Genomic DNA, 23,841 nt, shown 5'->3' on the forward strand with positions numbered 1-23,841 from the left:
AAATTCTGAGACTTAAGTATATCTAAAAGTTAACTCAATTTTTGTGGAAATTATATTGCAGGTCAATGAACAAGTCAATCTATATACAAATATTTCTTTAAACACAACCTTTTAGAAACGGGGGTCAAACATTTACCCTATATAATAATATCTATTTTATATACTGAATAAGTTAAGGCTGTGTCAGTGTAACTTCATTTCAGTGCAAGTCGCATTAATAAGATGAGTCATGATGTATTACATAGACCCCCACCCCCGGGATATTATTCCCACGTCACTTTTCAATCTGCTGGATTTGTAATATGATGTTTTTTCTTCATATGACAAAACTGTGATGTTCTCAAAGCCAGGAACAAATGCCTTAATTTTCAAACTACTAATCAAACACCAGAAAGTTGTCCTGAAGGTAAATTACAATTAATGTTTTCTTAATATTTCAATGAAATGGAGCAATCAGAAAGTTACCTCTGAGTTACTAAAAAAAGAGTAGTGTATCATGTGAACAAATCAATATAATTTGCGAGCCAATGTACAAATATAAAGCTATAACAAACAAGGAAATAATGGTGAACAAAAGGACAAAGCAAACAACATAAGAAAGACTCTCACATTTGCACAGAAACAAGTGGTAGAAGCCCTAGGGCAACACTTCATCAACATTTCAACAAATCTTTTGATGACCTCCACACACTCACAACAACAAATTAGGAAAAGAATGGAGAACTGACATTTATTGAGTACTTGCTCTGGTGTCAGGAATTCCACTAGAGTCTTCACATAAGTAATTGAATTTAATCCTAACAACTCTACAAAAAGAATTTTTCCTTCTTATAGATGAGAAAACAAACTTCCTAAAGGTAACATTGCAAATAAGTAGGGGACCTGAGATTTGAACTCAAATATATCTGACCTCAAAATTCAATTCTGCTTTTAATATGTTCTACTTGCTCTTCCAAAGAAATATTTGGAGGATAAGATTTATTTAAATATGCATCATGTTAGCCCATGAGTGGGATTTCAGGTCATCTTATCAGATTATAAGATCTGACAGGATCACCCTTGACATTTTTGATATATGAGGATATTAAACTTTAGAATATATTTTGTTGGGAAACCAAGAAGTGGTTGTAAAACAGAATAGCATTCTATAAGAAATGGAATGAAAACTCAACAGCATAGACTGAAGGGAAGTAAGAATGGCAATGCCTCCGAAGGCCTCTGAGGATTAGAATTGGTCAGAGGCTGAATGAAGCAGTAGTACTGTTAGCAGTGTGGTAAATAAAAGAGCAATGATTTGCTGGATTTGTTTAAAAAGGGATGCAATGCACATTGTTGGAGACGGTTCTTCATGAATATTTGGCATTTCTGCTTGTCTTACGAGTGAGGTACTAACTGCTCTATGCTCTAAGCCATCTTTTCACTCACCAGCCTAGCTAAAAGGGAATCTAGAAAATTCAAACTTAATCATGACTCAGCCACCTAATATGCTCTTGTTATCTTGCTATGGTGCTAGATTCTTAGCTAATTGACTGAATACACTGCTCACTCAGCACCCTTATGGTAGCATACTAACATAGAGCAGGGGGTTTCTGTAACTTTTGTTAACAGAAACCCATGGGGGAGGGGAAGGAAAAAAAAAAAAAAAAAGAGGTTAGAGTGGAAGAGAGCCAAAGCATAAGAGACTCTTAAAAACTGAGAACAAACTGAGGGTTGATGGGGGGGTGGGAGGGAGGGGAGGGTGGGTGATGGGTATTGAGGAGGGCACCTTTTGGGATGAGCACTGGGTGTTGTATGGAAACCAATTTGACAATAAACTTCATATATTGAAAAAAATAAAATAAAATAAAAAAATGGGTTTCTGTAAGTTTTGTTAAAAATGTATATTTCCTTATTGATATACTGGATTAATGCTTCAGGTCAAGGGGAAAGATCAGTTCAGAAACTTAAGAAGCAAATCATCTGGTTTTCTAAGGCAGATTTGGATGGTTTATGGGATTGTTCAGCTGGTTGGGTCTGGGATCTAGGGGTGCATGGTTGAAATCAATGCTCTAGGTTGGCCTCATCTACATGCTTAGAGTCCTACCTATTAATAATAGCCCTCGTTGAATGGTACATGAGACAAATTGAACAGTTCTGGTGTCAGCCTCTTTTGGTAAGGTTATTAAGAGTGGTGGATGAAGTGGCATATTCAAAGGAAAATTTGCCAGGAGCCAAGACAGTATAGAAAAGAGGAATGGATATTGTTGGGAGACAATGGGTCTTTCCATGGGTCTTTCATGTTTCTGCATGTCTTGTGAGGGAGGTACTAATTGCTCTTTTGTACTTCTGTATTATCTTTTTAAAGATGCTTATACAGAAAAGCAAAGGGAATATTTGCTTACTGTTCAGAATTTTAAGGATAATGTCTTCCTCTTGGACAAAGCACTTTTTTTTGCAGTCTATTAAAAAAGATTTGGGTTCCCTAAACTTGAAGTTTCTCAGTTGTGACACAAATCCATTGTATGTGTAGCACCTGGATTATTCCTGAGGTTTGGTGGCAAGGGCATCATGAAGCTCATGCTGCCTGCTGCCATGAATAACAATACCTTTGTCTTTGACTCAGTATCTCAAGTTGTCTGCTAGGATCCATTAAACTGTGGCAGGCTAAACGATTACAAGTAGGGTATAATTTCATACCTTCCACAGTTCTTGGCACTGTTAAGTCAAACCCTTTCTTTATATTGCAGATATGTCTAACTTAACTACTTTTTACATTTAATCTCTATCCTTTTAAAATCATTTTTTTAATGTTTATTTATTTATTTTTTTTTTTTTTTTAAATTTTTTTTTTCAACGTTTTTTATTTATTTTTGGGACAGAGAGAGACAGAGCATGAACGGGGGAGGGGCAGAGAGAGAGGGAGACACAGAATCGGAAACAGGCTCCAGGCTCCGAGCCATCAGCCCAGAGCCTGACGCGGGGCTCGAACTCACAGACCGCGAGATCGTGACCTGGCTGAAGTTGGACGCTTAACCGACTGCGCCACCCAGGCGCCCCATTGTTTATTTATTTTTGAGACAGAGACAGAGCATGAATGGGGGAGGGTCAGAGAGAGAGGGAGACACAGAATCTGAAGCAGGCTCCAGGCTCTGAGCTGTCAGCACAGAGCCCGACTTGGAGCTCTAACTCATGGACCGTGAGATCATGACCTGAGCCGAAGTCGGACGCTTAACCGACTGAGCCACCCAGGCGCCCCTAAAATAATATGATAAAAGACAGGATTTTTAAAAATGTTATTAAAGAGATAGATATTAGATTATATGCAGCTAAATGAAGCAGAATTCCTTAGGAAATTTAAAAGGTGAAATAATAGAATTTCAGAATTTGAAATAATCGTTAAAACCTTCCGTTTTGACTATTAGTCAGTCTATACTGACTACTATATTAGTCAGTGACATGCCCAAAATAAAATAAATAAAAAGTTGCACATTTCAGGACAGACTTGAGTCACTTGGCCTTTCACCCAGTGTTTACTTATTTATCAAAAGAAACTTTAATAATGAATTAAAACATATAAAGCTTCTATTCATGTCTGCAGTTATTAAACAGAAGGTAAGATTCTTCAATTAGGGAGATAATTCAAATTGCCCATAAACATGTCTCTCAAACTGACAAAAATAAATCAGGGACAGTAAGTGACATCAGGATTGCCATTGTTAAAAAATAATACAAGATAAGGGGACTATCTGCCCTCAATTAATTACTTTTAGTTGGAAGGAGGTCATCTGCCCTTTATTATAATGTTCAAGTGAGTGAATTTATATTTTCCTATAGGTATTTTAACTGTAGGATTTGGTGATATTTTATTTTGACAATATGTTTGTCAGTGAAAAATATCTATTTCTTCTTCCTAAGAAGAAGAAATTTTTATTGAGTACCTACTCTGCACTTTCAGTCTCTGGGCATGCATAAGATAGAAAATGTTGCTATCATCATAGACATTATACTAGAAGTAAAAAAGAAAATATTTCAATTCTGCTTATTGTTAATAATTCTCTTAAGAAGAAAGAACTCTGCCCTCAAAGACACCATAGTTATACAAAAATTCTCTTTGAACATTTCCAAGAAATTACTTTATAAAGGCCTCATTCCTATTGACATTAATTCATATTTATATGTATATGTATATGTATTGATATTTTGCCACTGAATATTAGCATAATAACAATGAGAACACTAGCTAAAAGTTAAATAGTACTTACTAGAAGTCAGTCATTATTCAAAAAATTTTACATATGCTAGTTAATTTAATCATCACTTCAGTGCTATGCAGTAAGAAGTATTATCATTCCATTTTATAGATGCTGAAACTAGGGCACAGAAAAGTCAAGTAAAACGGTCAGGTTCAAACCCTGGATGAAGGGACTGTATAACTCCTAAGCCATAATGTGTGAATTTTTGGTTTGTTAAAACCAGTAGAATAGTTAAGTGGAATAAAAATAATTCTAATTCTTTTAGAGAGCAATCACTTTTAAATTCCATTTTATAGATGAATATAAATTCTTACCAAAAAATTTTTTATATACTTAGAGTGGAACTGAATTTAACCAATTCATGCATATATTTGACTTAAATACACATTCTTCTCCATGTAATGTTTCAAAGGGCTTATCCATTTTATAATTTTCTAATAGAATTTGAGATACATTTAAATGTATTTTTCTAGACTGCTGACTATCTCAACATGAAAAAATAGCTCCTTCATAAAATTCCTAAACTGCCAATGTATAGCACTTTTAGGAAGAAAGTTTTATTATTGAGCTTTAAAATACATAATTTAGAATTGTGATGAAAACAATTTGAAATGTCTTTTGAAACAGAAGCAAACTATAAACAGAAGGGTAGAAGGAGCTATTCTCAAATCATTTATCTAATGAAAGATATATAAATCACCTTCTGTCAAATGAGCTGATGATACATTTTCCCAAAACATAAATCTTCTCTGAGGCTGAACATAAATCTTTCTAAGGCCTTAAGCATCAACTCCCCTATATTTCTGCACAGTCAATAATCATAGTTTTGTAGTATAGAAACACCTTCTATTTTAATCCAATGATTCATTCATACCAGTCTTTTGTCCACCATTTAAAAAAAAGATTGATTTTTTAAAATATTTGGATTGCCTTCTTTCTTCTGGCTCACTAGCTCCCTAAGAATCTCAAGATTGAGCTGGATCATCAGTTTCAGAAAGTTAACAGTGAATTAAATATGAATTATGCAACTTTTTAAGACAAAATTTAAATTCAGGCAATTCATAGAAAGACCATATAAATAATTCAGATTTTGATATGTAAGGAATTTTAAATAATCTTAAATTGAATTGCCTATTAATTACTATGTTATAGTACATATATTTATATGTATATATAAAAGTGTATAATACATATACACTATACAGCATATATTTATTCAATCCAGAACTGAAAGAAACTATGTTCTATGGATATTTAATAAGAACTTTTCTATTTCATTCACCTAAAAAGAGATGGTTATAGTTCCTCAGGAATCTTAGTAAGAAAACATTATTTAGTAGTTGAGTCTGTGATTTAAATGTATTTAAATTAAATAACTGCTTAAATTACAGCATAAGAATTCTAGCAAAAATGATTTTCTCTTAAATAACTAAATGTTTTATGTAATACCAACATAACTACAGTTGTACAAATACTTGTAGACTGTTTATATGCTAACTGCAAATGATGAGTTTGAAAATGATCAGTTTTAAACAACTGCTTGCTTTTTCATAAACCAAATAGGTTCTGAGAAGGCAATGACAGGTGTTGTTTCTGTGTTCCCAGTAGCCAGCATAGTATCTGACACATGGTTAGCATTCATGTAAGTGGGTAGATCAAAGGAGGAAGAAAGGGTGAGAATGGACCTCATCATCTACTGAACTGATCATTCTTAGATCTTCAATACATTAATTTTGGGGAAAGAAACTATTTCAAGGCTTCCCTTATGTGAATACTATATGATCTCTTGTTTATTGAGGTCATCTGTTAATTTGTATGCCATTTGATTTATAAATGACCAGCTGAGATTTTCTCTCGGGTGCCTGATATTTAAGGTAGTTTCATATTTAAGGTAGTTTGGGAAGGGTGAAATCTGTGCTCCTTCTCTGTGCCTTATTTTCACTTATGGTAGATTTATTCAGGTACCAAGGGATTGACATTTAAAATATCATTTAGTAAGCATATCGAAGACACTTCTGCTATTGACTGACTTAACCTTTGGCTTTTGTGTAAACATTTGGTGCCATCTGGATGAGTATTTAATAACTCCCCAAAGGGCCAGGGCCAGAGTAACATAGTCATTTTCCTGGGAACTAAAATTAGTGGATATATTCCATGAAATAGCACTGTTCTACCCTCCTTCACCTGTCTCTTCTGAAATGACATGCAAAGGCCAAAAGAGGGAAGCAGGCAGAGGTGTTAGCCAACTGCCTTATTTCCATATTAGTCTCTGCCTTGCTTCTGAAGCTTCAGTTACAGATTTTGGCAAAACTTTAGTGTAAAAACAGCAGTATATTTTTTTAGTTGAGGAATATCTGTTAATAGTGAGTAACAGTAAGACTACAGAACATATGTAACAATTTTAAGAAGTTATATATAAAGACACAAAGTTATATATAAAGAAGTTACATATAAAGTTATTGATAACAAATGACAAAGAACTTAATAATTTGCACTTATACTTGCACATTTAAATGTAAGGATTTATATTTAATATTTAAATGTAAAGTGGTGTTGGCAAGGATCCAGAGAAAGAACCCTCTTACACTGTTGGTTGGAATGCAAACTGGTGCAGCTTCTCTGTAAAACAGTATGGAGGGTCCTCAAAAAGTTAAAAATAGATCCTTTCTACGATCCAGCAATTACACTACTAGGTATTTACCCAAAGGATACAAAAACACTGAGATGAAGGGATACATGCACCCTGATGTTTATAGCAGCATTATCAAAAATAGCCAAATTCTGGAGAAAGCCCAAATGTCCACCAACTGATGAATGGATGAAGAAGATGTGGCATGTATATACATACACATATACATTTACATATACATATACATAAACATACACACACATTTCTCAACCATCAAAAAGAATGAGATTTTGCCATTTGCAATGACTAGGATGAAGCTAGAGTGTATTATGCTAAATGAAATATATCAGTCCAAAAAAAGACAAATATCATATGTCACTCATACATGGAATTTAAGAAACAAAATAGATGAACATAGGGGGAAAAAGACAGAGACAACCCATAAAACAGACTCTGATGTTTCATGGTTACAGATTCATGGTTTCAGAATAATTTATGAGAACTTACCTTAACACAAATTTGCACTATGACCTTAGATAAACTGTATTTTGATCAAAGAAATTTGAAGGTCCATCTATGTTGTTGCTAAGGGCAGGATTTCCTTCTTTTTATGGCTAATTACACACACACACACACACACACACACACACACACACACACACACACACTGCATACTCTTTATCCATTCATCTGTTGAAGGACACTTAGGTTGTTTCCATGTCCTGGCAATTGTGAATCTATGTGCTTCATCCCACGAGCTTCATGAACTCAGGCATCCAGGTATCTTCCCAGCTTTGGGAATTTCTCAGGCATTATTTCTTTAAATAAGTTTTCTAACTGTCTCTCCTCTCTTCTCTTTTTGGTAACCCAATAATGTACAGGTTGTTTCTATTAAAGATATCCCATAGCTCATGTAGGCTTTCTTTACTCTCTCATTCTTCTGTTCTGCTCTGACTGAACCTGCCTTCTACTTGACAGATTCTTTCTTCTACTTGATCCAGTCTGTTTATGCTCTCTACTGCATTTATTGCATTTTTCAGCTCCAGAATTTGTCTGATTCTTTTTTATGATTTCTCTCTGTGAAACTTCTCATTTTATTGATGTATTATTCTCCTGATTTCATTGAACTGTCTTTCTTATAGCTCACTGAGCTTCCTTAAAATAACTATTTTGAATTCTTCATCAGGCAAATTGCAGATTTCTATTTCTTTGGGGTCTGTTATTGCAAAATTATTGTGTTCTTTGTTGGTGTCATGTTTCTTGATTTTTAGTGTTCCTTGAAGTCTTGTGTTGCTGTTTTCATATCTGAAAAAGCAGTTACCTCTTTCAGTCTTTACTCTTTCTCTCAGTTCATGACTGAAGAAATACCTTCCATCAACCCTGTTGGGGATTTTAAAGCTTTGTCAGACCTTTTACTCAGATATGCCCACTTCATGCTTCTTCTTTCTTCTTCTGGAGAAATTCTTAAGGTTTTATGCCTTCTCTCAATACTACACAGTCAGGATTATGCTGACTATGGTGCTTTTTTTAGGGCAGTGATGAATGCCCAATTTTGTGTGTTTCTCTCAATCCCACAGAGTGGAACCAGCTTCTTCAGGTGCTGACTAGTCCTCTGCAAAGGCTCATTCTTGCTGTCACAGGGAGCATACACATAGAGCTGGCCATGAGGTAGATGTGTGTGGAGGTGAGGCACAGGAAGCCTTGGGCCATTGGAGAGAAAATCAAAAGTGAAGAATGCCCTGCAGCTTGTGGGTGAATTTCCTAGTGGAGTCTGGGGGCATGCACTCTGTAGGATTCACATGCATTTGGTGCCCTCTGAGAGCCCTTTCTGCTGTTCTCCAAACACCCACTGCAACACACAAGACACCTCAGTATTCTGGCTGAGGCAGGAAGGAAGTAGGTTTTTTGGGTAGCATCCTGCATAGCTAGGGCAGGTGAATTCTCACTCACATGTTCTCATCTTCCCCAGCAGGAGAAATCATGGGCTGAGAAAGTCTCTCTTGGCATGAGCTAAAAAAGCCTTGGGAGGAGTGACGACTGTAAATTGAAACTGTTCCTTTTATCCTTTTCAATTTCTTTGCTTTAGGGGTATGATGGAACTTCTCCACTAGACTCCTTCCTGGACTTCTACATGGCTATCCTATCCATGGGTGATTGTCTAAATTGATGTTCTTTAGGAGGAATATGGTGGAAAAGTCCTATTATACTATGATGGTGATGTCTAGTAAGTCACTTGTTAAGTGTCATTGTGACATTCATTCCAGGTATGGGTGCAACTAAATAAGTTTCGAAAATGTGATTTGATAACATTTTAAAAACTAGAATCTGAATATATATATATATATATATATATATATATATATATATATATATATGTAAAATATATTTATAAAGGAATTATTCTTTTTTTGTTAATAAGTAGTTGCTTAGAGAATTTCAGCTGGAATCATGGCACAATTTGGTTTTATTTGGCTTCATTTGTGCTACTGAAAGCACAAGTCCAAAATTATAGCAATATATTTAATATTTTTATGGATTAGACGCCAAATTTTATATTCCAGGAGTTAAAGTGCTGACAAATGAATAATAAATCAGGCAGGATAAGGTAAAACCTAAAAGTGTGAATTGAAGACTTTTATTTCAATTTATACTTTTGTGTATAATCAAGTAATAGGAACCACAGATTTATTCTATTTGGCTAGCACTCTGCTTTTAAAAAAAAATAAATATTAAGCAATTTTATAGAAAACTGACTTAAGAAAACTTCAATAAACAAATGACCTTAAAATAATAAAAACGGAATAAGCAGAGCAAAAATTTTGTGAGAAAGAAAACAACCATCCAAATGATTTTCATCAAAATCATAAGAGCTGATCCTTATTTTATACAAACTATCTAAGAGAAATAAGGTTAATAAGTGGAATTAATGAGGCTAAAAAGCAAAGATTAAAATACTTACAAAGACAATATTTATTAAACATCATTTTTTCCTCAGGGCATACTATGTGCCAAACTCTATTCTGTATGCTTAGAATTCAACAATGAACAAAACTCACAAAGAACCTTTGCCTCTCATGGGATTCAAAGTCAAAGATACAGGAATGTTGACAACAAATAATCTAGTAAGTAGGCATTTTAAATGATATCTTAGAGAGTGAAAAGTACCATGGAGAAAATGATAAAAATGAAGTGCTAATGCAGATTAGAAATTCCATGTGTGTATGTGTAATTTTAAATAGAGTAGCTCTCATTGATAAAACTTAAAGGAGGTAGCTATGCACATGGTTGGAGCAGGCAGAGTAAACAGCAACAAACCTTCTCATGTGGGAGTGTACCAGACATGCCTAAAGAACTGCAAGAAGGCCATTGTTGTGGAACCAAGTCAGCAAGATGAGAAGAATAAGAAAATGAAGTCAGAAATGCAAGGAGAGTTGAATTTTGTAAGACTTTGTAGGCCATTGTATAGAATTTGGCTTTTACTCTGAACCAGATGGAGAAACATTGAAGATTTTGAACAGAAGCATGACAAGGAAACTTTTTGGCCTCTGTTTTTTTGTAAAACTCAAGGAGATCAAGGGAAGAAGTGGGAGACCATTAACGGGATCCTGAAATAATCCAGGGATGATGGTATCTAGAACCAGGTAGTAATAGTAGAAATGTGAGAATCAGTCAGATTCAGATATACATTGAAGGTGAGGCCAATAGAGTAAATAATTTGTAAGGCTAATTCACTTATATTTGCAGTTATAAAATTTCTAAGTAAATTAGAAGTAATTCAACTTTGATAAAAAAAATATATCATTGACTTTCAGGAAGGCCTAGTAGTTCCTACTGAATTAACACACTTACAGATAACAACTATAAACTCCAATATAAAAGCAACTACCTGAAGGGGCGCCTGGGTGGCTCAGTCGGTTAAGCATCCATTTGTGAGTTCCTGCCTGCATCGGGCTCTGAGCCGACAGCTCAGAGCCTGGAGCCTGCTTCAGATTCTGTGTCTCCCTCTCTCTCTGCCCCTCACCCCCCTCTCTCCCTCCCTCAAAAATAAATAAACATTACAAAAAAAACCCCACAACTACCTGAAGACACTGGAAAATCAACAGAAGCAGGTAGGGGTGCACCCGCATGGCTCAGTCAGTTAAGTATCTGACTCTTGGTTTTGGCTCAGGTCATGATCTCACAGTTTGTGAGATTGAGCCCAGCATCAGGCTCCATGCTGGCAGCACAGACCCTGTTTGGGATTCTTTCTCTCTCTCTCTCTCTCTGCCCTCCCCCGAATGTGCACGTGTGAGTGTGCGTGCGTGCGTGTGTGTGTGTGTGTGTTGTGTATGTGCTTTCTGTCTCTCTCTCTCAAAATAAATAAATAAACTTAAAAAACAAAACAATAACAACAAAAAAACCCAAAGCAGGTAGGTACTGGAGAGGAGTCAACATGTGGAAAAACAAAACAGCATGTGATCGATTTCCTGTTTCCAAAATGTTTCATTTGGAGGCAAGCCACAGTCTGGGTCACAGGGTAGCTAAATGGAGAGCCTGCATTCTTGATGGATTGAAAGTTAGAGGGCAGAATTTTGAGCAGATGTACATACTGGAAAGTAAAGAAATGTGTGGTTTCCAAAATTCTGTAGAGAAAGGCAGTCCCAAATTCTGTGTATAAAGTCTGCCCAAACCTCTAGCTGACCCCTAACCATACACACGCAGTACACACACCAAGCAGCTCAGGTTAAGCTAAAAGAATAAAACCAGGATTTCCGCTGTTGTCAACTACAGGGAAGAGAGTTTACAACGTCTGTCCAGCTAATTTAACTCCTTGCTTTGAAAACACATTAATGTTTGGGGTGCCTTGGTGGCTCAGTCAGTTAAGCATCCAACCCTTGATTTCAGCTCAGGTCATGATCTCAGTTTGTTGGTTTGAGTCCCTCATCAGGCTGCACACTGACAGTGCAGAGCCTGCTTGGGATTTTCTCTCTCGCCCTCTCTCTCTGCCCCTCCCTTGCTTGTGCTCCTCTCTCTCTCTCAAAATAAATAAACAAAAAACAAACAACCCCCCCCCAAAAAAAACCCATATTAATGCTCTTCAGAGAAGTAGGAGTTCAGAGTTCCAGTATCATTCACATGCTTAAAATGCAGTCCAAAATTATTTGACATAGAAGTTAGCATTAAAACATTACCCATTCTAGGGGCACGTGTGTGGCTCAGTTGGTTAAGTAGCCAACTTCAGCTCAGGTCATTATCTCACAGTCTGTGAGTTAGAACCACGCATAAAGCTCTGTGCTGATGGCTTGGAGCCTGGAGCCTGCTTCGGATACTGTGTGTGTCTGTCTCTGGTGCTTCTCCCTCTCTCTCTCTGCCCCTCCCCTGCTCTCTCTGTCTCTCAAAAGAAAAATGAATAAACATTGAAAAATAAAAAAAAAAACATTACCTATTCTAAAGAGAATAGACAGTAAACAGAGACCAACTTGACATTACTCAGATGATGGAATTTTAAGACAAAGATGTTTAAAACATCTATCAAAACTATTCTCAAGGACGTGAAAGAAAATATGGCTCCCAGGGAATGAAAAGATAGAAAATGTCAGAAGAGAAATAGATATTATTTTTTATTTATTTATTTTTTTAATATGAAATTTATTGTCAAATTGCTTTCCATACAACACCCAGTGCTCATCCCAACAGGTGCCCTCCTCAATGCCCATCACCCATTTTCCCCTCCCTCCCACCCCCCATCAATCCTCAGTTTATCCTCAGTTTTTAAGAGTCTCTTATGGTTTGGCTCCCTCCCTTTTTTTCCCTTCCCCTCCCCCATGGTCTTCTGTTAAGTTTCTCAGGATCCACATAACAGTGAAAACATATGGTATCTGTCTTTCTCTGTATGACTTATTTCACTTAGCATAACACTCTCCAGTTCTAGGAATTTACCCAAGGGATACAGGGATACAGAGTGCTGATGCATAGGAGCACTTGTACCCCAATGTTTATAGCAGCACTTTCAACAATAGCCAAATCATGGAAAGAGCCTAAATGTCCATCAACTGATGAATGGATAAAGAAATTGTGGTTTATATATACAATGGAATACTACTTGGCAATGAGAAAGAATGAAATGTGGCCTTTTGTAGATATTATTTTTTTAAAAAGCAAACGGAAATTCACTAACTTAAAAATATAGTATCTGAAATGAAAAATTCAAAGGATGGTCTTAACAACAGAATGGAGGTGACCAATAATGAGTAAGTTTCAAAAGAGTTCACTAGAAATGATCCATTCAAAAGAGGAGAAAATTATATGGAAAACAAAGGAATGTGTGGGAACATGTTTTATGTAATTGTATGTAACTGGAGTCTCAGAAGGAGAAGAGAGAGATAATGAGGCAGAAAACAAATTTGATGAAACAATGGACAATTTCCCAAATTAGGTGAAATACATAAATTTACAGATCAAAGAAGCTCAGGAAAAGCAGGAAAAATTTGAAGGTAAACACCTCTATATCAGGTGATATAGGTACATCTAACATGCAGTATGGCTAGGGAGTCACTAATCTATGGAATGAGGCAGCAAGTCTGCAGTAGAGCTGGGGCTCGAGTGCTAAGCCCTGTGACTCAAAGTGTGGTCTGAGAACAAGTAGCATCTGCATCCTCCAGTTAGAGATGGAGAATCTTGGGGTGCCTGGTGCTTCAGTCAGTTAAGCGTCTGACGCTTGATTTTGGCTCAGGTCATGATCTCATGGTTTGTGAGATTGGGCCCCAACTGGGCTCTGCACTGATAGCCTGTCTCTCTCTCTTTCTTTCTCTCTCTCACTGCCCCTCCCCTGCTTGTTCTCTCTTGCTCTTTCTTGATCTCTCTCTTGCAATAAAATAAACATTTAGAAACAAGACAAAACAAAAAAAGAAATGTAGAATCCCACCCCCACCTCAGACTTATGAAATAAACTACGCATTTGAACAAGACCCCTGAATGTTTCTGTGCGTATTAAATTCTGAGAAGCATTAAGGCACCTGAGCTCTCTGGAGTCCTTGAATGGCTGGGTTAAGGCTATAATTAAAGGTGCCTTCCTGGCCTTAATCTCCTCCACTTAACCAAGAAGGCTTCAATCTTAATTTAGTTTTACTACTATGCCTCCCTAATGGAAAGAGACATTTTTTTATTACTACGCATTAAGTTGGGTTTCAGGTGAAAGCCAGACTTCTCAAAAGTCTAAAGCTTTTGAACAGAAGAAAGCTTGTTCCATTATAGTGCTCATATACAACAGCTTTGGATTCTAGCTCTATATTTAGAACTACTCAGGGAGGTTTAAATATACTGGTCCACACCAGATCTACTGAATTGTAATTTCTGGGGGTGGAGCCACAGATTGGTATGTTTTAAAGCTCTATAGTGGATTTAGTGTACAACTAGCTTTGAGAATCACTATGGATGAATTCTCAGTTTATTAACTCCTATATAACAATGTTTCGTTTAATGTAAATACAATGGAGGCAGTATAGCTTCCAAGTTTAGCTTTCTTGAAAACTGTTACAAATCATTTCATTAAAATGTATTAATCTGCATTATAAGAACAATTAAATATTTAGTACATGGTAAGGTGGTATACATTTCAGTTCATTCCTATTTCATAGTTAACATTTGATTATGTGTTTTTTTTTAATTTTTAAGATATGTATGTATGTATGTATGTATTCATTTTCTTTCCAGTTTTTATTTAAATTCCAGTTAGTTAACAGTGTAATATTAGTTTAAGGTGTAGAATTCAGTGATTCATCACTTATATACAACATCTGCTGCTCATACAAGTGCCCTCCTTAACCCCATCACCCATTTAGCCCAATCTCCCCATCCACCTCCCTTCTGGTAACCCTCAGTTTGTTCTCCATAGTTAAGAGTCTGTTTCTTGGTTTGCCTCAACTTTTTTCTCCTATGTTCCTCTGTTTAGTTTCTTAAATTTCACATATGAATTAAATCATATGGTATTTATCTTTCACTGACTTATTTCGCTCAAATGGCAACATTCCATATTTTTTGGGGGCTGAGTAATATTCCATTGTATATAATTATATATATGTATATATGTATGTATATACATATACATATACGTATACGTATATGTATATGTGTGTGTGTATGTATATATATATATATATATATATATATATATATTTATATATATATACAACTTATTTTTTCATTCATCAGTTGATGGACATTTAGTCTCTTCTCATAATTTGCCTATTGCTGATAATGCTGCTATAAACATCAGGGTGCATGTATCCCTTCAAATCAGTATTTTGTATCCTTTGGGTGAATACCTAGTAGTGCAATTGTTGGATCATAGGGAAGTTCTATTTTTAACTTTTCGAGTAACTTCCACGCTGTTTTCCAGAGTGGCAGCACCAGTTTGCATTCCCACCAACAGTGTAAGCAGGTTCCCCTTTCTCTGCATCCTTGCCAACACTTGTTGTTTTCTGTGTTGTTGATTTTAGCCATTCTGACTACTGTCAGATGCTATCTCATCATAGTTTTGATTTGTATTTCCCTGAAGATGAGTGATATGTCTGTTGGTCAACTGTATATCTTCTTTGGAAAAATGTTTATTCATGTCTGCTGCCTGTTTTTTAACAGTAGATTATGTTAATAAAGTAATGACAAGCATATAACTAGTAATACCAATATTTAACTTTATGAAATAAACATTTCATTTCACAGTGGTTTTGCCTTGCCATGTCTTTATGTAACTGTAAAAATTAGCTTGTACTCCCTTAGTGCCTGCCAGCTAAATACTGCTGGGATCTATAGGGTACTACTTGGTGGGAAGACATTAGCTGTCATTAAAAATCCATGAAATAGATATATTCCAATACAATTTTCTGGGCCAGGGGCCAAAACTGCATTTTCAGGTGAAATGATAAACATAGATTACACTTTGCTCTTCAAACACAAGTTGGGAATGACTAGGAAATCAGATAACTAAATAGAGTGGGTGAGCATATAACTTAGTTGAACAAAAGAAAGCATGTGACTTAAGTAACATGAGCAGCCTTAACTGTAAATCACTGCCAAATAATTTTAAAAATAAATTCCACAAAGTATAAAAAAGCTGAATAATATTCAGTTAAAACCACCCCTCAAATATATAGTTTTTATTTCCATCTGAAAATGAAATCTTCAAGCACAGAATTTCATGGCAAATTGAATTTGGTTATTCCTAAGTTATCTGTTTGATTCCTTAGATTTCTCATTTATGAAGAAATATCTGTCCTTTAAGTAAGCATTGCAAAAATTATTTGTGTAAGATATTATTAACATATTGTTCAGAATATGTATGACATTTTCAAGTACAAAGATAAATGTAAATGTTATCAAAGCCACACAGTCTTTGAGATTACTGTTCTGCCTTGTTAGGAAGAGCTCAACACAGATACTAGAAGATTTCTTTTAAGCCTGACCTTCTACAATCAGAACATGTCTGAAAACTGATGATTTAAATTCTTAATTTATGTCATTAGGTAGTATCAACATAAAATCCAAGAGACCTCAGGCTACAAATGATCTTATTTAAGAAAGTTTCCTCTTTTCTATTAGGCTTAGAGTCACTGTTAGACCAAATCTTTAAGTTAAATGAGAGTCCTTAATGGCCTATGAAGAAAATCCATAACAGTAAATTATACCTAAATATAAAGTCATTATATATTTATGATTAAATGCTTAATAAATGATGAACCATTTAACTGAGAACAATCTCATTATGTGCACATTAGGAACTTTTCTCATAAATTTGCTACTGAAATACTGCCATTTTATCATTTGTGAATCTTAGAAGCAAATCATATAGGAAAAAAACTGGTCTTGGACAGGTTTTGGGGAATGTAACAATCATTTTAAATAGGTAGCTGTTTTTACCCACTGGGCGATTATAGTTTATTTTGTTCTTTTATGGTTTTTAGAGTAGGTAGAACAGTCTCTGCTTCCATTAACGTTAAATATCATGTTAAGAACGTATAATCAAATGTTCAAGGGGCATGATTATGAACCATATGGAGGGTAGAGAAAATTGCTCAGAATTGGTACTGCCTCCAGACTTTTCTAGTAACTCCCAGTATGACCTCAGGTTATGTACTTCACTGATGTGGGCAGATGCCTCATCTTTAAAATCTGGAGGTTTAACTAGATCTATTCTAGGGTAACTTTCAGTTCTCAAAATATCCTATGGTTTAAATTCTGGTTTAGTCATGATGTAGTGTGAAAAATGAACAGGGCATTTCAATTTTGAATTCTGATTTGGACAATACTTACAGTTAAGAATGGTGGTCCTGGAGGTCCTGTATCTCCCTAAAATAGGTTAAAGAATAGTTGCAGTTACCAGTGATCCTTTTCTGCACATTTTATTTTTAAGTTTTCTGAATGGATAGAAGCAATATAGATATATACATATATATATGTATATATATATATATATATGTATATATGTATACACACACACACACACACACACACACACAACTTTGAAGGAAAAAATAGAATTTCATCTTGATAAATTCTCCACACAGTGAAAAATGCATGATGTGCTTTTAGCTCTCATGATATAAATATCACCTTGTGCACCCCCACACTTTCTATAACAGCAGAACTTGTTTTGAAAAGCTAAAATAATCTAATTTTCTATTCTTTTGTCTACGAATCCAAAATTAGAAAGAATATCTCTTCAAATATGGTTACTTGCCAGTGGAGCAGCTGGGAAGTGTCACAACGACAGATAATTTTTCTGACAAAGTTAGTATGAGGATCAGCAGAAATAATAAATGGATCTCCCCACTTCATGCCTCCCAGCTGCAAGAAGCAGTCCCATTGCCTCTTACAAAGCTCTGCTAAATTGACATTGCACTTGCCATCAATTTTAAGAGGACTTGCCTATATTTACGTATTTTTAAATACAAAAATTGCTTTGCTGACCTATGTGAATAAAAATTAACAAGTGGATATATTGAGAACCCTTTCAAAATCTTTAAAAAATGGCTCATATAAAAGTTTACTATTTTCTGATTTATATGTCACCTATATGCTTTATTGTATCAGGACCCTGGTTTATTTCGTAAGAACTCTTAACCATTAAGAGCAAGCATCATTGCTATGATGCTCTTTATGTGGTCATTATAGAGAATTTATACTGTGTGGTATAAAGCTCTGAGATGTGTTCTCATGTTGAAAGTATCTCTATAAATTTTTCTTTTCTCATCTGACATAGTCACCTCAAAAGTAAAGACTCAGCATTGAGTAATCATTACTCTTTGGAACAATTGAATAAAAGTAGCCAATACTTGTTAAGGAACATCGACATAGCTTAAATCACTCACTGAGGACTGATTTGCAAGATCAACTTTAACATAGAGGTAAATATTGAAGACAGACGAGGATTTCCAAATGTGCTAAGAATGGAGAACAAAATACAGTACGAACGCCCCACACATACAATTCTTATCAAAATGGGGTCATGCAATGACCTTATTCTATGACTCTTGGTTTTAGTATTTCTAAATCTCTTTTCAAGGTCACTGCCAATATATCATGATAAAATGGCATGTGAGAAAAAGTGGCAGGAAATGAAGCATTCAGACTAAGAATGAATTAGGAAGTTAACCTCCTTCCTGCTAAAGGCCACCTGCTTCAGCATTATGGTAGCAGTTCAGTGCTACTGGCAAAATTCCCCGATACAAGACACAGTTGCTAATTTGGCAATGGAATAGCTAATACTGTTAAGTGAGGGAGAGAAAGTGAAATCTTATAAACACAAATTAATGTCAACTAGCAGTTGTGCTTTTAGTTTCTTCAAACTAATTAAATGAACCAAAAGGCTTTTCTTCAGATGCTTTTAACATACAGCCTTTGGTTAATTTTAGCAAAATTAACTTTTTCAATGAAAAGTCACTGCATGTGTTCTCAGAATTTTCTTAAGAAAAACTGACATTCTTCTGGGTGGATACGATACCTTTTCTCCTTTTGGGCCAGGGGGGCCCCGAGGACCCAAGTCACCTTTCAAACCCTGTAGGAAGAATACAACCAATGTGATTTCTGTATGCAATTCACAGAAAGCTGACATTTCTAACAAGTCATTAGTCACAAGATAAATCATAATTTACTGAACTCCCAAATCTCATTCTTCAGTTTGTAGTATAGAAAGAAAGAGAGACAACTGGTACTAAAATGATAAGCAACATCTGTGTTGTGGTGAGTACAGATACATTAAATCAGCGTGAGTCCTGAATACTGCATATTTGTGCAACTTTGCTTCCTGCTAAAATTACATTAATTCACCATCTGGGAGAACATCATTTAAATCTATATGAGCTTTTAAGTATCCACTTTGGATTAAATTTGTGGATATTGTAAATACCTTTGATTTAGCATTGATTTGGCCTTTATAAAGCTTGCCAAAAAAATCAAGAATTAAATTAAAAAAAACATTTTTATATCTCTATCAAGTAATCTAATTGTGGGAGAAAACAAATGAAGGACATATTCTTTTCCTATCACTCACAGGCCGAAGCTACAATGTAGTCTCTTTCCTGTTTCAAAGTATGTTTTAGTTCTCTAATCGATAATTTTTTTTACTTGGATTTATAAAGATATTAAATGAAACTATACGAGACATAGAGTATCAGATGAATATATTCATGAATCTTCTGGACTCTTGGGTGTTTTAGTGGGTATTTAGTTGATCAGACTCAGAAATGACAGCTCCCAGGAATATCACAATAGATTTCACCGGAAGGAATCAGTTCTATAGCTGAAGATACCCACAGTGTAAACAGAAAGAGAGTTAGATCGACATCCTGACTGTGTGGTAAATAGAAAAAAATATCTTTCTTCATTCTTGATTTAATACACTGGATGAATGGAGAACAATAATGGAAAAAAGAAATAATTGTGAAGTCACAGAATGCACAGTATATCTAGATATCTTACTTTTCCTGGCTTAGGGATCTGTCTATCACTGCTCTGACATTTTGTAGTCAGTAAACAATGCCAAATGCTATCACCTGTAGCTATTCAATATAGAAGTCAATGATGAATTTAAAGAAATGAGAGAAAACTGGATACTTAAAATAATCTTGTTGCAGAGATTATGTGAAAACTGTAATCTTACACTTTAAGAAAAAAAAAAAATCTAATGGATAAAAATAGCATCCAAAAGGCAAACAAACGAACAAACAAACAAAAAACACTTCACAATTGTAGAAATACCTTTCAGGATAAAACTCATAGCTACGGTCTTCCATTGTTACCTTGGAGTATTTTATTCATTTATTTAGAAAAGGGATGAGTGAAAAAGTAAATCCTATTTGAGATGTAATATTCTCTTATTTGAAATATCCATTCCTTCCCAAATAAGCAAAATGAGACTAGTCTGCATTGAAAAGTTCTGAGAGTACAAAACATAATGGGTTTTTAATATTTATTTTAAAAAATACAAAATGGCTCATTAATGATTTTTATATTGATTATATATTAAAATAGTATTTTGGATATTTTAAATTAAATATATTTTTAAATTAGTTGCATCTGTTTCCTTTTATTTTTCTTAACATGGCTACTGGAAAATATATTTATATTTGTCTTGATTATAATATCATATTTAGAAATATACTGTGTAAGTATTATATATTAAACATTTTTCTATTGGATAGTGCTACTTAGAAATTGACAAAGAACCCCTCTTCAACCAAACTTCAGTCAGACTCTTCTGAGTCCTCTTCTTGACTAGGCCTCAACCTTGACCTCTGTCTTTTTCTGTCTTCGGCTTGCTGAGACCAGTTTTAGCAAAAATCTTAATCAGTTTACATAGCATCCCCCACCCTTAACAGCAGATCAAGTTCCTCATCCCCCATCTCTAATGTGTAAGTCTTTGGCCTGCCTTTAGCAAGAATCCTATAGTTCAGTTATCAAGAATCCTCCCACCCTCAGTGTTTGCTCTTAGTAATTTTCCATTCATTGAGCCTGTCACTCCGTTGGCTATAAATCCCCACCCGTCCTTATTGTATTTGGAGTTGAGCTCAATTTCACTCCTCTATTGCAATGCCCCTATTCTAATAGTCTTGAACAAAAAGTCCTCCTTACCATCTTAATAAATGTGAGAATAATTTTTTCCTTAACAGGGTCAAGATTCCTGCCTTCACGGAACTCAGGTTATAAGAGGAGAGTGACTGATGATAAACAGGTCGATAGGCTAAATGTGCTCTGCCTGAAAGGGAGAGAGCTGGTATGTCAGTTGGGGTCATCAGAAACAGTTTCTGTGTGGAGGTGACATTTGTTGTTTCAGAGGATCCAGCCATGCAGTGATCCAGGGGGAAAGTATTGAGGTTAGAAGGCACAGCAAGCACCAAAGCCCCCAAGGTGAAGACAGTGTCATAAGCATGCAGACAGGGAGCAGGAGATCAAGTTAAGGGGTCAGAGCATGTAGTGAACTGCAGGTCATGGTAAGGAGGATGTGTTTTTGAACCTAAGTGTTTTAAGCAGAAAGACGACATGATGTGACTTTGCTTCAAAAAAATCACTTTGACTACAATGTAAAAATAGATTGTAGGCAGCAAGAGTGGAAGCAGAAAAGGGGCTGTCACAGCTTTTGAGGCAAGAGACGAGGGTGGCTGGGATAGGGTGGTGATACTGGAGATGGAGAGGAGAGGTCAGAGACCGCACATACTGGGAAGTAGAAGAGGCAGATATGTTGGAAGAGGGGGCAGAGAAAAGGAGGTGTCAAGGCGTAAGTAAGTGATAGGAGGTTGTACCATTTACTGGGCTGAGAAAATTACTAAGAGTTTTCTTTGGGCTTCTTGGTGTAACTCTATCCAGAGAAAAGACAAACATGAAGAAGAAATGGCTGAGAGAGCCACCAGGTATCCATTTATTTATAAATGGATATTGTGCATGGTCAAATATTGTTGACCATGCACAAACATAGAAGACTAAACTCTATATTCTATGACCACACGAATATGCAAATGTTGTTTTTAAAAACGGAACATTAAATAAAACACTCAGGAAATGGTTAACCCTGGGGCACAGGGTTACAGTGAATTCTGTGTGTAGCAGTGTTCCAGTTATTACTATTATTCATAATCAACACACATTACGTGTTAAAAAATTATGTTAGGCATAAAATAATACATTACAATTCTTTCAATATTCCTGCCTAAAAAACTAACACTAACTGCAACTTCTGGGAAGGATTTATTGGCAAATGAATCAGCTAACCATCCCATTTCAATCAACTATAGTCAGGAAGCGGTTGGAGAAGTAATGCAACCCACTACAACTAATGTGAATGTTGAATACTATTATGGAAGTATACAGCAAGTGTGAAGGGAACAGTTCACAGAGAGGCCTAATTCTACTGGAGGTACTCAAGATTTAGAGATGTGGAGTTCAGGAGGGTGAGGAAAAGAATGGCATTTTATGTAAAATTCTAAATTGTTTAAGCTTCCCTATAATATAGGTATAAATAATAGTTATCTTTAAGGGTTGTTCTGAGAATCATAGGTTATAAAAAACAGTACATTGTAGGTACTTAATAAATGTTGCTTTTACCCTTCAAGTCCAAGTTTAAGGGATAATTAATAGTTCATTCTGTTCAGTTTTGTACTCAGTTTGACAGATATGGAACAAGCATCCTTTAACTCACATCGGATAAAATGCAATTGAGAAGTACTGCTTCATCAAGCTGCTTCTACTTTTGCGGCCATCGAAATTGGGCCCGTGTAACTCATGTCCTCTTGTGACAAAGTGCAATGTTTTTAAGGCCATTGCATCATAATAAGCTCTGAGAAACAGATCAGTAATGCTTTGCTCAAGTGCAATTTTTCTCCTCATGTCACACTGGTGCTGCTATCAATGGTTATGGAGTACTGGAGAGAAAAAGACACAGCACTCACCACAAAGCATAAAGAATCAGATGCAACAGTCTATGAGTTCAACACTGAGTAAGATGGGAATATATTATCAAGGTTCTCAATAATATTCACATATATAAAGATTCTCAAAAGCACAGTAGTTGACTCTGGATGTTATGTGCAGACAGGAACTCTTATCTAAAGGCAAGGTGGAAGCAGAAGGACAGTATTATATCTAGAATTATAAAAGCAGGTAGACAATGAAATTAAATTTACTGGAAGATCTACTACTCATGGTATATAGCATCTTTAAAAATCAGAAGATGATACAAAATAATAGTTGTTAAAAATTTTAACTATCAATTAATTCTTTGCCTTGTCTTCCCACTGACTGTATCTTGTTCCCTAGCAATGGCACCAGCTGTTGCCAGCTGATATCTCAGCTTTGTGATTTCAATATTTTTGTATTTAATGGTACAGATTGCATTGGGATAAGGAGATTAACATGATTATTTTAGAAACATCACATGCTGTAATTTTTATAAAACATGTTTGAAAGACAGTAAGAAAGACGCAGAGGAAGAGTCTAAACTCAATGATTGAAATTGACTTTTCTAAGATTATGTAACCCCACAAAAGCACATAACTGAAATGATATTTCTATTAAAGATAAATGTGTTTTATTTAACCCAGTTTCAAATAATAGCAAAGGTTTATGTGTTTATATAGCTCTTACTGTACACGAGACACTGTCCTAAATGCATGATAACCCTGTTCACCCTCAAAAAAAAAACAAAAGTAGCCTTGAAGCAAGTGCTATTAATATTATCATCCCATTGTGCAAATGAAAAAAGTGAGGCACAGAGGGGATAAGTAATGTTCCAAGTAGTATGCCAGTTAGGCAGTGGCAGAGCTGGGACCGGAGCCCAGGAAGTCTGGCTTTAAAGGTTACATTAACAACTTTATGAGACTCCCTCTCAAGTCTGTTCTAAAATGCATTTGTTGAATATATCTCATAGTAAGTCACAATCAAAATCATTTAAGAATGTCTGTAAAGCTGAGGTCTTGTTTTTTAAAGACTAAATTCACACAACTCAAATTTTTA

At 35.4% G+C, this 23,841-nt stretch overlaps 1 protein-coding gene across 1 annotated transcript in view; it reads right to left on the reverse strand.

Moving 5' to 3' along the window:
• Positions 1–23,841, reverse strand: part of COL19A1 (collagen type XIX alpha 1 chain) — a 345,794-nt gene that overhangs the window by 161,193 nt on the left and 160,760 nt on the right. Inside the window, exons 14-15 of the mRNA XM_019417657.2 lie at positions 18,839–18,892; positions 17,149–17,184 (exon numbers count right to left, since the gene is read on the reverse strand). Coding sequence (XP_019273202.2) covers positions 17,149–17,184; positions 18,839–18,892 — 90 coding nt within the window. The remainder of the gene's footprint in view (positions 1–17,148; positions 17,185–18,838; positions 18,893–23,841) is intronic.

Source organism: Panthera pardus, unplaced genomic scaffold (assembly GCF_024362965.1).
Source record: "Panthera pardus isolate Hobbes unplaced genomic scaffold, ASM2436296v1 HiC_scaffold_17, whole genome shotgun sequence".
NCBI lineage: Eukaryota > Metazoa > Chordata > Mammalia > Carnivora > Felidae > Panthera > Panthera pardus.